Raw genomic sequence first — 16,799 nt, forward strand, 5'->3', positions numbered from 1 at the left:
GAAAAGGTATTTGCCAAAATCCAGTATCCTTTCTTGGTAAAAACATTTCAAAATGTAGGAATCAAAGGAAACTTCCTCAACACGATAATGGGTATACATTAAAAATTCATTGTTAACATCATAGTGAATGGTAAGAGACTGAAAGCTTCCCTCTAAGATCTGGAACAAGACAAGGATGTCCACTGTCACCACTATTATTCAACATTGTGCTAGTTCTAGCTAGAGCAATCAGGCAAGAAAAAGAAACAAAAGGCATGCAAATTGGAAAGGAAGAAGTAAAACTTTCACTATTTGCAGAAAATATGATCCCATATTTTAAAAAGTCCCTAAAAACTATGAGAAAGCTACTAGAGCTAGTAGCCAAGTTCCACAAAGTGGCAGGATAAAAATCAACACACAAAAGTTAGTAGTGTTTCTATATACTAGTAATGAGCTACAAGAAAATAATCCATTTATAATAGCAACTAAAAGAATCAAATATCCAGGAATAAACTTAAACAAGGATGTAAAGAACGTATACACAGAAAACTACAAAACATTGCTAAAAGGAATCAAAGAAGATCTAAACAAATGGAAGGAAATTTTGTGTTCATGGACTGGAATGCTAAATGTCATAAAGATGTCAATTCTATCCCAACTGATCTACAGATTCAATGCAATACCAATTAAAATTCCAACAGCCTACTTTGCGGATGGGAAAAGTTAATGATCACGTTTATTTGGAAGGGTAAGGGTCCTCAATTGGCAAAAATATCTTGAAAAAAGAAGAATGAAGTGTGAGGACTCATGCTTCCTAATTTAAAGCATATTATAAAGCTACAGTGGTAAAAACAACTTGGTACTAGCATAAACATATTGATCAATGTAATCAAATTGAGAGTTCAGAAACAGACCCTCAGATCTATAGTCAACTGATTTTTGACAAGGCCCCCATGTCCACTCTACAGGGACAGAGCAGTCTCTTCAATGAGTGGTACTGGGAGAATTGGATATCCATATCCAAAAGAATGAAAGAGGACCACTCTCTTACACCTTTTACAAAAATTAACTCAAAATGGATTAAAGACCTAAATATAAAAGCTACAACCATAAAACTCCTAGTAGAAAATGTACGGAAGTATCTTCAAGCTCTTATGGTGAGAGATGGTTTCTTAGACCTTATACCTAAACTTCAAGCAGCAAAAGAAAAAATATATAAATGGGACCTCCTCAAAACTGTAGACTTTTGCGCTTCAAAGGACTTTGTCAAGAGGATGAAAAAGCAGCCTAATCATTGGGAGAAAATATTTGGAAACCACATATCCATTAAGGGTTTAATATCCAGGATATATAAAGAGATCCTACAACTCAATGATAAAAAGACAAACAAACAGCACAATTAAAAAATGGGCAAAGAACATGAATAGACATTTTTCCAAAGAGGATATACAAATGGCTAAAAAACAAAGAAAAGATGCTCATCTTCACTAGTTATTAGGGAAATGCAAATCAAAACCACAGTGAGATATCATTTCACACCTACAAGAATGGCCACTATTAAACAAACAGGAAACTACAAGTGTTGGAGAGGATGTGGAAAAATAGGAACACTTATTCACTGCTGGTGAGAATGTAAAGTGGTACCACTGTTGTGTAAGATGGTTTGATGGTTCCTCAGAAAGCTAATCATAGGGCTACCATATGATCCAGCAATTCTGTTACTTGGTATATACCCAGGGAACTTCTGGCTGGCAGTTTTTCTTTTCCAGTACCTTAAATATATCATACCACTGCCTTCTCACCTCCATGGTTTCTGATGAGAAATCAGCAGTTAGTCTTTTTGAGGATAACTTGTATGTGATGAATCAATTTTCTCTTGCTGCTTTCAGAAATCTATGTTTGGCATTTGACATTCTTATCAGTATGTGTCTCTGAGTAGGTCTATTAGGATTTTCTTTCTTTTTATTCAGTGTTTGTGGAGTCCTTCTCCAGTCTCTAGCCTACTCCAGAGATCCAAGCAAGTCAGATCTGCCCTTTTATTTGCTGATTCTGAGGGGAGATTTTCCAGGGGATATCTTAAGTTGCCATGTGCTGATGTCACTCTCCTTCACTTCTGAAGGAATATTTTGCTGGATATAGAATTCTAGGTTATGGTTTTTAATCTTTCAACACTAAGTATTCCACTACACTCTCATCTTGCTTGCATGGCTTCTGAAGTCTGCTGTAATTACTATCCTTGTTCCTTTAGGGGTATGGTGTATTTTTCTCTCTGATTTCTTCAAGATTTTCTCTTTTTCTTTGGCTTTATGCAATGTCAATATTTGCCTAACAGTGTGTGGGTGTGTGTTTGATATTTATTTTGCTTAGTGTTCTCTGACCTTCCTGGATATGTGGTTTGGTGTCCGTCATCACTTTTGGAAAATTTTTGGCTGTTATTACTTCGAATACTTCTTCTCCTCTGTTATCCTTTACTCTTTTTCTTTCTGGTAATCCAATTATGTGTTGTTACATCTTTTGAAATTGTCCCATAGATCCTTGAAGGATTTTTCTATTCTTTTCTCTCTTTGCATTTCAGTTTGAGAAATTTCTATTTACCTATCTTCCAGATCAATGATTCTTTACTTGTCCTTACCTATTCTACTGAAGAGTCCAACAAAGGCATTCTTCATTTCTGTTTTAGCAGTTTTCATTTCTAGCATTTCCTTTTTTAAATGTTTTCATTATTAGAGAAGTTGTGGGTTTATACAATAGTCATGCACAAAATACAGGACTCCCATATACCACCCCACTATCAACACCTTGCACTGGTGTGGAACAACTGCCCCAACTGATGACAGCACATATTTATAACTGTATCATTAACGATGGTTCATGGTTCAACCCAGGGTTCACTGTTTATGTAGCATTTCCTTTTGATTCCTTCTTAATCTCTGCTTACATTATGCATCTGTTCCCTCATGTTGTCTATTTTTTCCATTAGAACCCTTAGCATATGTTGTGAATTAGATCTTGTTCTTCACAATCACATGTTTAAGTCTTAACCCCATGTCCTGTGGATGTGAAATCATTGGATCTTCAAAGAACGTATTAAGATGAGGCCAAGTTGAAACAGTGTGGGCCTTAATCCAAAATGACTGTTATTCTTACAAGCAAAGGAAATTTTGACATGGTGGCAGGAGTGAAAAGGAGACAGGAGGGAACAGACTGCCATGTGATGATGAAAGAAATTATGTTATGGATTACTGGCAAGCTGCCACCGGATGCTATAGACTCCGAAAAAAAGCATGGCCTGCTGATATCTTGATTTGGATTTCTAGTCTTCACAACTATGAGACAATAAATTACTGATATTTAAGCCAACCAGTCTGTGGTATTTGTTATAGCTTCCTTGACAAATTAAGACATCATGTTAATCAAAGATATTTAAAATTCCTTGTCTGATAATTCAAAACTCTGTGTCATATCTGAATCTCGTCCTGATGTTTGCTTTATCTCCTTGGACTATGTTTTTTCTTGCCTTTTAGAATGATTAACAGTTTTTGTTGGAAACTGGACAGTGGGTACAGGAATTGAGGTAAATAGCCCTTTAATGTGGGATTTTATGTTAATCTGGCTAGAAGTTAGACTGTGTTTAATGTTTGCTGTAGCTCTTGGTGTTCGAGTCATCAAATTCCTCCAGTGTTCCTGTTTTTGTCTTTCCTGTTGTCTTTGGTATTCCTTAAAAACTCCTCATTAGATAGATTCAGTGTCTTTTTTGCAGCTCTTTCAGATGTAAACCCTGTTATAATCCTGGAGTCCTGTTGGTATAGCTGTAAAGTTTGGGGGGAGGGGAAGTGTTTTATAATATTATTAAACCTCAGTCTTTTAGTGGGCCTATGTCCATGGAGTGTGATCTCCATAAGCACTCTTAGCTTATTTTTTCCCTCCCTTCAGCGACACAGGAAGGGTAGAGAGGGCTGGAGTTTGACTCTGGAGTGTGGGCCTTTGTTATGGAGAATGTTCTGGGTGCATTTCACAATATTTACTCTTACCCTCCTCCTGCCAGGGCCACTAGGAGATCTTTCTTAATCTTCACCATGAGAACCTAATGGTATTCCTGGAGGTAAAATCTATGAAGGTGTGGCATTTCCCTATGACTGTGGGCCCAGGAATTTCTCACTTTCAAGCTAGTCCACACACAGTCTCCAGCAACTAGTCAAAATTACTGTGTAAATAATCTTACCAGTTTATAACTCCATGGCTAATGCTCCAGGTAAGCGAATCTCAGCTGTGAATATAATCAATTCTTGGATCAATTTGTAGGTTTCTGCACAACAGGCAGCTGGAATTTTGGTAGGGATTACATTGATCTGTATATAAATTTGGAGTGTATTGCCATCTTTTTTGATGCTATTGTAAATGGAATTGCTATAATCTCATTGATGGCATATAGAAATACAGTTGATTTTTTAAAATTTTTATTTTGAAATAATTTCAAACATATAGGACAGTTGCAAATACAATACAAACCCCATACAGAGAACTCCACCCCCCCCAGATATCTGTAGCTACCAATTTTACATTTTGCTATCTTTGCAGTACCTTACTTTCTCCTTCCTTCCTTCCTTCCTTCCTCTTTCCCTCCCTCCCCCCTTTCTTTCAACTATATCTATTATCTTTCTATCAATTATCTATCTACCCATTTATCATCTGAACATTTGAGAGCCAGTTGCATATATCATACTCCTTGAACTCATAATACTTCCATGTACATTTCCTATGAACAAGGATATTAATTTGTGTCATTAACTTAACTGCAGTTAATTCAAGAAATTTAATATGGATATAAAGCTTAAATTCTACATTCCAATTTTTCCTTATGCTCCCTTTGAGCTTTTCTCCTCCATTTATAGATCCACTCCAGTATCATATATTGCATTGATTGCCATTAACTCAATTAACTTTTTTAAAAATTAACTATATCAAAAAATTTTTTTTCAAAAAAAGATATACAATAAAAAAATTTCAAACAAACCATAACAAGGGAGTAAGAAAAAGACACCTAACCTAAAATAACTACTTTACTTCCAACATGTTCCTACTCTACCCCAAGAAAATAACCTAATATAGCAACATTTCTGTGAATTTGTTCCTACCATACCCATCAGATATTAACACATCATAGTCATTCCTGGGCATTCCCAGAATGTTAAATTTACCCACAATAGCTTAACTGTTCTCACTGGGTTATTGTTCCCTCTTCATTAATTGCTCTCTATCGCTAGTTCCCCTACATTCTACATTATAAACCATTTATTTTAGGAGTGTGTTGTTTAACATCCAGGTGTTTGTGAATTTTCTAAGTCTCTGCTGGTTATTGAATTCTACATGTATTCCATTGTGGTCAGAGAATGTGCTTTGAATAATTTCAACTTTTTTAGATTTATTGAGGCTTGTTTTACGTCCCAGCATATGGTCTATTCTGGAGAAAGTTCCGTGATCACTAGAGAAGAATGTGTATCCTGGTGATTTGCGATGTGATGTTCTATATATGTCTGTTAAATCAAATTCATTTATCAGATTGTTTAGATTTTCAATTTCCTTATTGGTCTTCTGCCTGGTTGATCTATCTATAGGAGAGAGTGATGTGTTGAAGTCTCCCACAATTATTGTGGAAACATCCATTGCTTCCTTTAGTTTTGCCAGTGTTTGTCTCATGTATTTTGCGGCACCATGATTGGGTGCATAAACATTCATGATTGATATTTCTTCTTGTTGAATTGTCCCTTATAATTAGTATGTTGTGGCTTTGTCTCTTGTAACATCCTTGCATTTAAAGTCTATTCTATCTGAGATTAATATTGCTACTCCTGCTTTTGTTTGGCTGTAGCTTGTGTGAAATATTTTTTCCATCCTTTCACTTTCAATTTCTTTGTGTCCCTGTGTCTAAGATGAGTCTGTTGTATGCAACATATTGATGGTTCATATTTTTTGATCCATTCTGCCAATCTATATCTTTTAATTGGAGAGTTTAATCCATTTACATTCAGTGTTATTACTGTGAAGGCATTTCTTGAATCAGCCATCTTATCCTTTGGTTTATGTTTGTTAGATATATTTCCCCCCCCTCTCTCTTAATGTCCTTTAATGAACCAATACTGAATCTTTTTAGTACTGAACCTTTCTCCATCTCTCTCTCTCCTTTCTTTGTTTCTCTGTCAGTAGAGCTCCCTTTAGTATCTCAAGTAGGGGAGGTCTTTTATTAGCAAAGTCTCTCGGCATTTGTTTGTCTGTGAAAAATTCAAGCTCTCCCTCAAATTTGAAGGAGAGCTTTGCTGGATAAAGTATTCTTGGTTGGAAATTTTTCTCTCTCAGAATTTTCAGTATGTCATGCCACTGCCTTCTTGCCTCCATGGTGGCTGCTGAGTAGTCACTACTAAGTCTTATGTTTCCTTTGTATGTGGTGAATTGCTTTTCTCTTGCTGCTTTCAGAACTTGCTCCTTCTCTTCAGTATTTGACAGTCTGATCAGAATATGTCTCGGAGTGGGTTTATTTGGATTTATTCTATTTGGAGTTCACTGGGCATTTATGCTTTGTATATTTAAATTGTGTAGAAGGTTTGGGAAGTTTTCCCCAACAATTTCTTTGAATACTCTTTCTAGACCTTTACCCTTCTCTTCCCTTTCTGGGATACCAGTGAGTCTTTTATTTGGACGTGTTATTTTATCTATCATATCCCTGAGGTCCATTTCAATTTTTTCCCCATTCTTTCTTTTGTTCTTTCATTTTCCATTCTGTGGTCCTCGAGGTCACTGATTTGTTTTTCAGCTTCCACTAGACTTGTACTGTGAGTATCCAGAATATTTTTAATTTGGTCAACAGTTTCTTTTATTTCCATAAGATCATCTGTTTTTTTATTTACTCTTGCAATTTCTTCTTTATGCTCTTCTAGGGTCTTTTTCATTTCATGTCCTTTATATCCTGTGCCATGCTCTCATTGTTTCTCTTTAGTTCTTTGATTAATTGCTCCAAGTACTGTGTCTCCTCTGATCTTTTGATTTGGGTGTTTGGGTTTGGGTTATCCATATCATCTGGTTTTATCATATGCTTTAAAATTTTCTGTTGTTTTTGGCCTCTTGGCATTTGCTTTACTTGATAGGGTTCTTTTAGGATATGTAGGATTATTCAAGGATGACTCTCTGATTTGTCAGATCTACAGCTTGGTGGCATACACTTTCTCTAACTAACCAGCAGATGGCATCCGTGAGTCACCTATTCCCCTCAAGTCAGTTCTCCCCAATTTTGTCTTTGTGGTGTGTGGGGGTCTGATTCTTGTGGGGTCCAATTGGTGCACCAAGTTTGGGCACGTTGTTGGTGCTGTCCGCCCTGAATGTGGGGCATGTGTCTGAGCGGTTAGGGAGGCAGGGCAGCTTTAATAATCAAACCACCCAGGTGTTCCTGGAGATTTTAGGCTGTTGCACAAGTCTAAACCTTCATTTCAGTTTCACCACAGATTGTCTCTACCGCTGACCCACAAGTTTTTGATATTGGCATATGGTCCCTGGGATTTCTGAGTGGGTCCCTCTTCCAAGCCATGCCCTTCTAGGGCCTCTGCTGAGGGAAGGTTGTGCTACGTCATAAGCGGGCACTGTCCCTCAAGGGAAGTTCTGGGTCACGGGCTGTGTAGGTGAGTTCCCAAGCTGCTGTAAGGATGGCTGTATGGGGTGTGTTAATTTCCCCCTTTTTGCACAGCTCCACCTTCCCAGTTCTGGGACAATTAGCTGTGGGTGCACAAAAGGCTACTGTCCATGCCCGACACTGTGGCATGTGCGTGTGCTGCTGGAAACAACCCCCATCACACTGGGTTTCTTGGCACAGCTCTGGGCTGTGGCCCTAGTGCCGGGCAGGAGCATTCCCAGCCCTCCAGGAAGACGCTGCAAGGGGCGTGGTTTTTTTCCCCTTTTGGCTAACCTCTGCCTGCATAGCTCCGAGACAATTAGCAGCAGGTGCATGAAAGGCTATCTTGCACATCAGATACTGAGGCATTCACACAGCCCTGTTCCTGCTGTGCTTCAATGTGTGGTTCTCGCTGCCATTATCTGTAGCCGCTTTTGGGTTTTTTAAAAAAAGAACTAGCCCTCCTCCAAATGCCAACCCTCGGTTTCCCCACACTGCAGCATGGCTGCTGGATATTCAGTGGCTTACTCACTCGTTTCAGAATGCAGACTCCCGGTTTCACCAAGTTCATGGTCCCTGTGGATTTAGCAGATCTTGTCCAGCTGGTGCATCGCTGAAACTGGTGTTCTGAGTCACTTTCTGGCTTTTTATCTAGTATTTTTCACAGAGGTGTTTTTTTGCCCTGTCTCTCCTAGCTGCCATCTTAGGTTCTCCCCAATACAATTGATTTTTAACAGCTTTATTTGAGCTATAACTCAAATTCACCTATTACATTGATTTTTGTATACTGACCTTTTATCTTATAACCTTGCTGTATTCATTTATTAGCTCCAATATTTTTGTGGATTCCTTAGGATTTTCTATACACAAGAATCATGTATTTTGCAAATAGAGTTTTTTCTAAACAAAAAAACAAACTTTATTACACTTATCAAAAAAGCACATTAACTCTGAAATACTTGGAGATTTCATTAAATTCACATAATCACAAAATTCAAAATATCAAACAAAAATAGCTTCTATGTTTAACCACTTTTAAGCAAGGAACTTTAAAAAAGGAAACATGTAGAGACTCCCATGCAATTTGGAAACCATTTATGGAAGCAAATATTTAATAATAAGCAACAGGACAGCATTAAATACTAGAAATGCTCAAATTTAGGGAAAATGCCTTTTCAAGTCCTGATATGCATTTATTTGCATATGAAAAAACATACAGAAATATTTTAATTTAAAAACAAATGAAGTCTGAGTGTTTATCCTTTCCTCAAATGGAGTCTCCTGTCAAGCCTTCACTTAATGACTGCATACCCCTCACACTACAGTACTCATCTACACTGAACCAGCGTTAGTTCAACATGATTGACTTAATGTGAAGCCCTCCAGATCCCATTTTACATATCCTCTCTACCACCCACTATTCCCTTACATGTTTGCACTGCCTTACACTGAGTATTATCATGGTAACTGAGATTGAGAATTTGAGGTCTCCAAAGATGATTATATATACACAATTCTGTTTTATTGCACAGTTCACAATATATAGCATGTGATTACATAACTAACCATAAGTTGAATATTGACTATTGAGACAAAAACACCAACTTTGTCCCACTCATAAATGAGACGACACACAGATTTGTCACCATATAAAGGTTGTGTTTAGGCTATGGTGCAGTCCTGAGGGCTCATACCACATCCAAATGTGTTAAATACAGAATCCATATGTATTTCTGGTAGTATAAGACATGAAGTTTAGGAAGCAAAACCCAAAGTGCCTTGTGTTCACGAGCTGTCTCTACCACACATGGAGCAGAAATGCCACTTTTAAAGCTTTTCAGATGAAATTATTCAATCAAGTTTGCCTTTTCAAAATTATTACATTAGTTTATATCAAAGGTAAAAGCAATTGCTAGAATCTTTTATTTATTTAAAACACATTACAACTTATTTTAAAGCTTAGACAAAGCATTTGGCTACCATAAATTCTGTTCAGTCTTTTGTTAAATTTAAGGAGTCTACAGGATACAAAAAACCATTCCTGGTAATGTAACTGCAGTAAGATCTTCAAAGATATAAAAAGTGACAAGGAAATAAAAACATATTATAGGAATTAAAAAACAATAAAAATATTTATTAACTGTTTTTAAATGCCATATATTTGAGACAGCAGAAACTAAAGCATTCTCCTTAGAATTTTCTTGTATTTCACAAAAAAAAGTACTTTAGAACTTAGATTTCTATAACCTGCATGGAGTGTAAAGATAAAAGGAAGTACTGTAGAGTGATGAAAGTTTTGGTGATGGATGGTAGTGATGGCAGCACCATGTTGTGACTATAATACCGCTTACTGAATTGTACACATAAAAAATGGTTAAAATGAGATATTTTGTGTTTTATATGGTACTACGATGAAAGAAAAAAAAGTGATGGCCAACCAAAAAAAAAAAAAACAAAAAAGGAAGCCCATAGAACTAAGGCTAAGTGGAGCTCATTCCCAAGGCCAGGCATCACCCTGGGCTAACTCACTGCCAGGTACTGAGTCACCCAGAAATGCCTGCACATGCTCAGACACATACACGTGTGAAGGAGGGAGTCCGGCACTACAGTGCCTTCCTCCTTCATTTCTGAAACTCAACTTCTTTCAAATCCTGACTCTAACAGGCCAACAGATACTACTCACACTTAATCTGGTATCAAATTTTTGTATTCAGAAATCCCGAAATCTGCATCTTGGTTTTGAAAATAAACATTTCCAGCACAACACTGTCAAACAGAGCTGCTGTAAAGCTATTTTGCTTCATTACTGCCAGACAAATGCGTGGTAATGTTTCTAAATCCTTTACAGTTAGAAGATATTGCATTTACAAGTAAACACCTTTTTTTTTGACGATATACCCATTATTTGAGTAAACTATTGATTGAGGCCCTGATTTTATTTTGGTGGGTACTTATTAATATGCAGTTAATCTAGAATGATGAAAAACTAGTAATAAGAAATCTAATTTCTCTATGCCATATCAGATGCTGAAAAATAATCTCATCTATATAATATTCATAGAGGTGGATTTTTTTAAAAAGTGATAAATTATTTCTCCACTATGTTTCACACATTTTAATATTTGTCTGATTGGTGTACAAGTCACTTTGGCTTTTTATCTGGAAAAAATACTCTAAAATTTGATTCCTTTGACAGATAAGTTTTAGTCTATGTTAAGTAAGAGGTATGCCATCTGGCTATTACCAACTCCTAAATTTTAAAATAACTATTCAAATAAATCTTATGCTTTCAAACTCTCATTATTTTAATGATACAATTGTAAACTTGGATTCCCAGAGTGTCAAATCCTAAAAGCCTCTATTGCTAAGAGTAACATAAAAAGACAGCTAACATTGTGGGGTGGAAGCTATCTTGAGTTTTTTCCTCCTTGTAACATTTAGAAACCAGAAAAATCAAACAAACAAAAAAACTGGGCTCCTATTAGTAGACTTCCAAAATAAAAATTTATGTAAGTGTTTTTGTTTTAAGGAACAATCAAAGGGAACAAGATACTACTCGAATATGACAAAACTACCCAAGGTGGGGGGGGGAAACAGTCCCTTGGCACCAATTCAAAGAAACATAGCTAACCAGAGTTTGATCTATATGCATTTAATATGAAACTCCTTAACAGGATCAAATACCTATAACAAAATTTAAATCCCCCATCTTTCGGCAATAAAATAAATGAAGTCAATATAAGGGTATTTTAGAAGGGTTTAAGGTCACGTTCAGAATGAAACAAAACTTTCAAACTCAGGAAGCAAAGTAGAATCTTTCATTAGCTACTTGATTCTATTATGTCTAAATAGAAGCAGGCTAATATCTCAGTAGGTTAATATCTCAATAGGTGCTTATTTTCAAAACTAATATAAGCTATTTATCATGAAGAGCCTACACCTAATAAGCTGTTTTTCTTCTCTGTTTTGCTATGTTCTAACATGTACACGCTCAAGTTTAGTGAAGACTATCCTTTGCAACTCCTCTGAAGAGCAGAGAAGCAAGAAATGGAATAACAAAAGTAAGCCTAAGAAGTCATGGGGCTCTGAAATCCTTTTCTCTGGCTGATCATGACTACTTATGCTTCAATACAGAAGGTTAAAGTGTTTTAGGAAAAAGAATCATCTTGACTAGTAGATTTCTTGTCAAAGACCATCAGATAGACAGCTATTAATCAGACTATTAGCCTAAAACTCTTGGTAATGACTTAAAAAAAAAACTAATTTTCCTATTGAAATCTTTTATTTTGTTGTTGTGGTACTTAAAGAAACCAGTTTTACCCATATCACTGTACCCGGGACTTACAATAGCAACTGGTGGGAGGCCTATTAAGAACCAGGCCAAACTGCATTCTTCTTAGGTCTATTTGGTTGATAAATGGCACTTAACTAATGATTCTTTCATATAACCTTTAACGTGAACTCATAATTCACATTGACTATGCCCCAAGATATGAGGGACCAATGGTAATTCAGATGGGCACTTCTGAAAGGTTCGTCAGTTTCCTATCCTGTTCTAGTCAGATTTTTTGGAAAACCTTGGGGAAAGACTGAAGTTCCCACCAATCTGAGACTGCATGCGAGTCTTTACAACAGTAACTGGAAAAAACAAGAATCCCAACATATAACTCAACAGCCCTCCACAGATAAAATCATTGACCAAATGAGCACTGTGAATCATTGCAGTAGGCAAATACTCCTTAATGGGACTCTGAAAGCCCCCCAAAAGGACATTGCTGAATCCATTATGGAAAAGAATGGGCACCAAGCCTTGATAACACGCTCCAATTCCATGGGATTTCATGACCTGAAAGCCTGATAAGTGTTTGTAAATTTGTCATGATGCTTGTGGTCTTGAAGCAATGTTTGAACTCTTTCAAATAGAGTGAAGTCCCTGTAAGTACTGCTGCCACACTATGAGTTACAGACTCTGGGGTGCTGGCATACTTATGGAAAAGGCAAGTAAAATCCTCATATTGACCAAACATAGGGCCAGTGTAGTTGTCGTCTGCATTAATGGGGGAAGGATTCTGCGATACACCTTTCGGAATCCATCCCTCCTCAACTGAAGTATTGCATCTCGGGTTTTGATTCCATATATCTGTTGCCAAAAGAGGACCTTCTGAATAGGAAAAGTAATTGATATATTGTTGAAAGCTGCACAGCAGCCACACAAGTAATACTTCATTTTACAACATTTGTAATATGAGGTGATATATCTTGCTTTGAAGATACTATGATCGGTAGCCTCTTTTCATGGGCTTCTGAATCCATCATGTTGCTTAAGAACGAACTTTCTTCTTCATGAAGGATTTTTTTTTTAACCTTTGACAGAGGGCTGGAAGCAACGTGACTTTATCTGAATGAAGCTTAGCACAATCGTGGATGGGGATAAAGGGACAGTAAAAACTCTCCTGATGTTCTGAAAATTTGTTTCATTTCAATTTAAACAATCAAAGTAAGGCCTGGCTCAGAGAGAGGCATTATTTCTAATTTAAATAGGTTCTAATGCTGTTAGATTATGAAGTCACTTGCATGCTCCACTGAAAGATGCCACATAGTACTTGAAGTTTAGCTGTTCGTAGATCCACTAACAACAAAACCTGAGTCTGCCAGTAGCTTTTTGATATCTTTTCCAATTTCATCCATTGTCAAAGTTTTATATGTTCTCTGTTCTGGAGACAATTGTGGTAAATGAATTTCCCATCACCACAGATGTCCTGACCTTCCCCCTAGAAAGATTTTTATACCTTTCTTTTATAAATTTGATTTTTTTTATTTCTTTTTCTTGCCTAACTGCCCTGGTCCTACTTAGAACCTCCAGTATATTATTGAATAGATGAGGGGAGAACAGAATATCCTTGTCTAGTTCAGGAGCTTAGGTAGAAAGAATTCAGTCTTTCACCATCAACTGTGATGTTAGCTGTGGGTTTTTGTAGATGGCCTTTATCAGGTTGAGGAACATTCCTCCTATTCCTAGTTTGTGGGGTGTTTTTTATCATAAAAGGAGGTTGGATTTTGTCAGCCTCCATTGAGCTGATCATGTGTTTTTGTCTTTATTCCATTAATAAGGTGTATTACATTGATAGATTTTCATTTTCATTCCTGGAGTAAATCCTACTTGATCATAGTGTATAATCTTATTTTTCTAAGTTGCTGGATTTAGATTTTGTTTGTCTTACACTTTCGTCTGAATTCTCAATAGGCTCAGAACTTGTAAAGAAAAGTACTATTTATTGGTCCCCCAGTATTCCCAAAATCACTTCTTCACAAAGGCTTCCCTGATTCTCCCATCCGCCACAACAATTCCTATGTAATCCCATAGCTTAGTAGGGAGCATTTATCCCATTATATTACTTAAGTCTGTTTAATTGCTTGTCATCCTCTATGCTTCTTGAGAACAATTATATTTTATTACCATTATATTACTATTTAGCACAATCACTTGCTATTAAAACTTGAGATTTCTGGGGAGCAGACAAACATCAGATTTTACAAGAACATCAACAAAGATGGAAAAGAGATTATGTAACAAAGGTTGAATACGGAGAGTGATGGAGACACAGAAAAGTAATGTCAGAAAGGTTAAAACCTCAAATGAACTAAGTTTTGAAAATTGTTGACAACAACAAGCAAGTTTTACTGAGGATGAAAATATATCAAGGAAGATTTAGATCTGCTATTCTGGGATTATTTTATAATAATGATGGATGACAAAGAGCAAAATTTCTCAGCTCTTTACTTGCTTCTTTCTTTCCTACCAAATAGAGTTTTCTTCTAACTGGAAAGGGAGAAGAAACATCGGTGAGAGATTGCAGAAGTCTAAGGGCTCTCTCTGCATGATTTATCTCAAGTCTCAGACATATTACATCTCAGGTAAGGAAAGAGTTAACATATAAGATTACAGAAAGATTGTCAGTAGTCTTTTAAGAAATCAGGGAAGTAATCACACCCACTCCCTCTAACTGCCTAAGTTCATCAAGATTTAAGAATCAATTCTTTCAAGAAAACATTCCCTGAGATTCCTAGGCTGTACTAGATCACCTTGCATGAGCAAACAAATGCAGAAGCAGAGAATGTAGGAGATACAACTTAGCAACAGCACTATGAAAACAAAATTTATAGGTTTGAGTGTATGTAAATTTAGGGTCATAGTTTAGGATAATTTTTGAAAAAATACATGCAAAATTATACTGCTTTAATGGAAATCTATAATCAAGAAAGAAGTAAGAATGCTGATAAACTGTGCGCTCATTAGATAACACCTGCAAGACTATATTCGGTTTTATTCAAACTTCAAAACTGACAGAGAGAAGAATGATATAAGATGGTAGTGGAACTTGAATCCTGCCATATTAGAAATGATTGAGAGAAATGGAAGGAAAGTTTCACAGAAATAAATGATAGCTTTTTAAAAAATACCTATGGCCTGTTATGTAGAAGGGGCATTACAATTGCTCTCATTATTTCAAGGAGCACTGGGAAAAAGGAGTCAGTCAGAATTATTTATCTTTAAGGTCTCTCCACTCTCTAGTTGTGTTATTAGAGAGGGCAGATTAAAGCAGGTGTATGAAATTAAGGAGGACATGTTTTTAACTCAACATCCAAAGAACATCCTCAATGCTACATTTCTCTAGTAATAGATTGAAAGGTATTATCATTTAATAAACTACTTGTCATCAGAAGTGTTCAATCACAGGCTGGATGAGTATGGATCTTGTATTGAATAGGAGGTGAGATGATGGTACTTTCAAGGTTCCTCTCTGTTTTAAGATTCAGTGAGAAGGGAATTAAAAGATTAGGCAATGGGATGAATAAGTTTTATTTTGACTGGTAAAATTACAAGAATGCAAACTGACATATAATGAATTTCTACTGGCTTTTCCTTTGTATTTCTAGAGCTAGGGAAGAAACTAAAAATTTGAATTTTAAAATTTAGGGGAAGGTGAACTACTTCTTGACCATCTGATTTGAAGATAATCTCCTAGTTCCTTTTATGTAGATTTTGATGATATGCATATTATATAGCTCACATTCAGATGATAGGTCACCACTTATTACTGTCTATATTACTATTTTACTTACTCAAATCTTGATTAGGGAACTCTCTTCTGAAATACTCAAATATATAACTTTCTGATATATCTGGCTTTGTATCTAAAGAAGACAGTAAAAGATGATTAATAGCATGAAAATAATTCATTGATTTTTCTACAGTTCATATTTTTTCCTATTTTTTCTAAATGAAACATGCTAGCAAATAAGGTGGAAACGGCAGTTTAGCTCAATAAAATTAATATAAATGGTCCTCATATATTATGAAATTTTGTTGCATTTTAACTATTTATAGAAAAAGTGTGGCCATTCCTTTCTCTGATCTCTTGGACAGTAGTCTCTACAGACTATTGTCATTGCCCCTATAACACTGCCCTAAACTTGTTTACCTGTTTTTCTCCCCCCCACTAAAAGGTGAGTTCTTGGAGGGCAGAAACAGTATCATGTACTTCTTAGTATTCCTAGCACCAATCACAGTGGGAACCTCAAAGTTGTGGTACAAAAGGTGTTTGCTGAGTAAGTGCATCAATTGTTCATGAGAAGGTAGAAGCAGAGCATTACCTTTTGCATTAGAATTTGATTCTTTGCAACTTTGCTGTAAATATCCTCTACCATAAACCTAGTGGAACACAGAACCAGAAAGAAAAAAAATATTATTTTATTAGACATGAAAATGGAGTATATTTTCTATATGATTTATGTGAATAGTGGTTTGGAGCTATGCACCCCAGAAAAACACATAAACATGTTCTTAAACTTAATCCATTCCCTGGTTGTGAACCTGTTGTATGTGGACCTTTTGACGAAGCTACTTCAGTTAAGGTATGGCTCAACTCAGTCAGGATGGGTCTTAATCCTATTACTGAAGCCCTTTAAAAGTAGAATGAAATTCAGACACACAGAGGGAGCCATGGGAGGCAAGAAGCTGAAGGTCAATGGGCCCAGAAGAGATGGGAGAGTCCAGGAGAGGCTGCGTTGTGGATTGTCATATGACAGAGGAGCCTCATATGACAGAGGAGCCCAGTTCAAAGGATCACCAGCAATCAGTTCTAGAATGACAGTCTTGGGG

General features: G+C 36.4%; 1 protein-coding gene and 1 pseudogene across 1 annotated transcript in view; both read right to left on the reverse strand.

Moving 5' to 3' along the window:
- The window catches only part of LOC119535304 (cytosolic carboxypeptidase 3-like), an 87,507-nt gene that overhangs the window by 57,923 nt on the left and 12,785 nt on the right, over positions 1-16,799 (reverse strand). The window contains exons 2-3 of the mRNA XM_037837740.1: positions 16,292-16,349; positions 15,761-15,832 (exon numbers count right to left, since the gene is read on the reverse strand). Coding sequence (XP_037693668.1) covers positions 15,761-15,832; positions 16,292-16,349 — 130 coding nt within the window. The remainder of the gene's footprint in view (positions 1-15,760; positions 15,833-16,291; positions 16,350-16,799) is intronic.
- Positions 12,077-12,955, reverse strand: LOC119534074 (annotated as a pseudogene).

Source organism: Choloepus didactylus, chromosome 5 (genome assembly GCF_015220235.1).
Source record: "Choloepus didactylus isolate mChoDid1 chromosome 5, mChoDid1.pri, whole genome shotgun sequence".
Taxonomy (NCBI): Eukaryota; Metazoa; Chordata; class Mammalia; order Pilosa; family Megalonychidae; genus Choloepus; species Choloepus didactylus.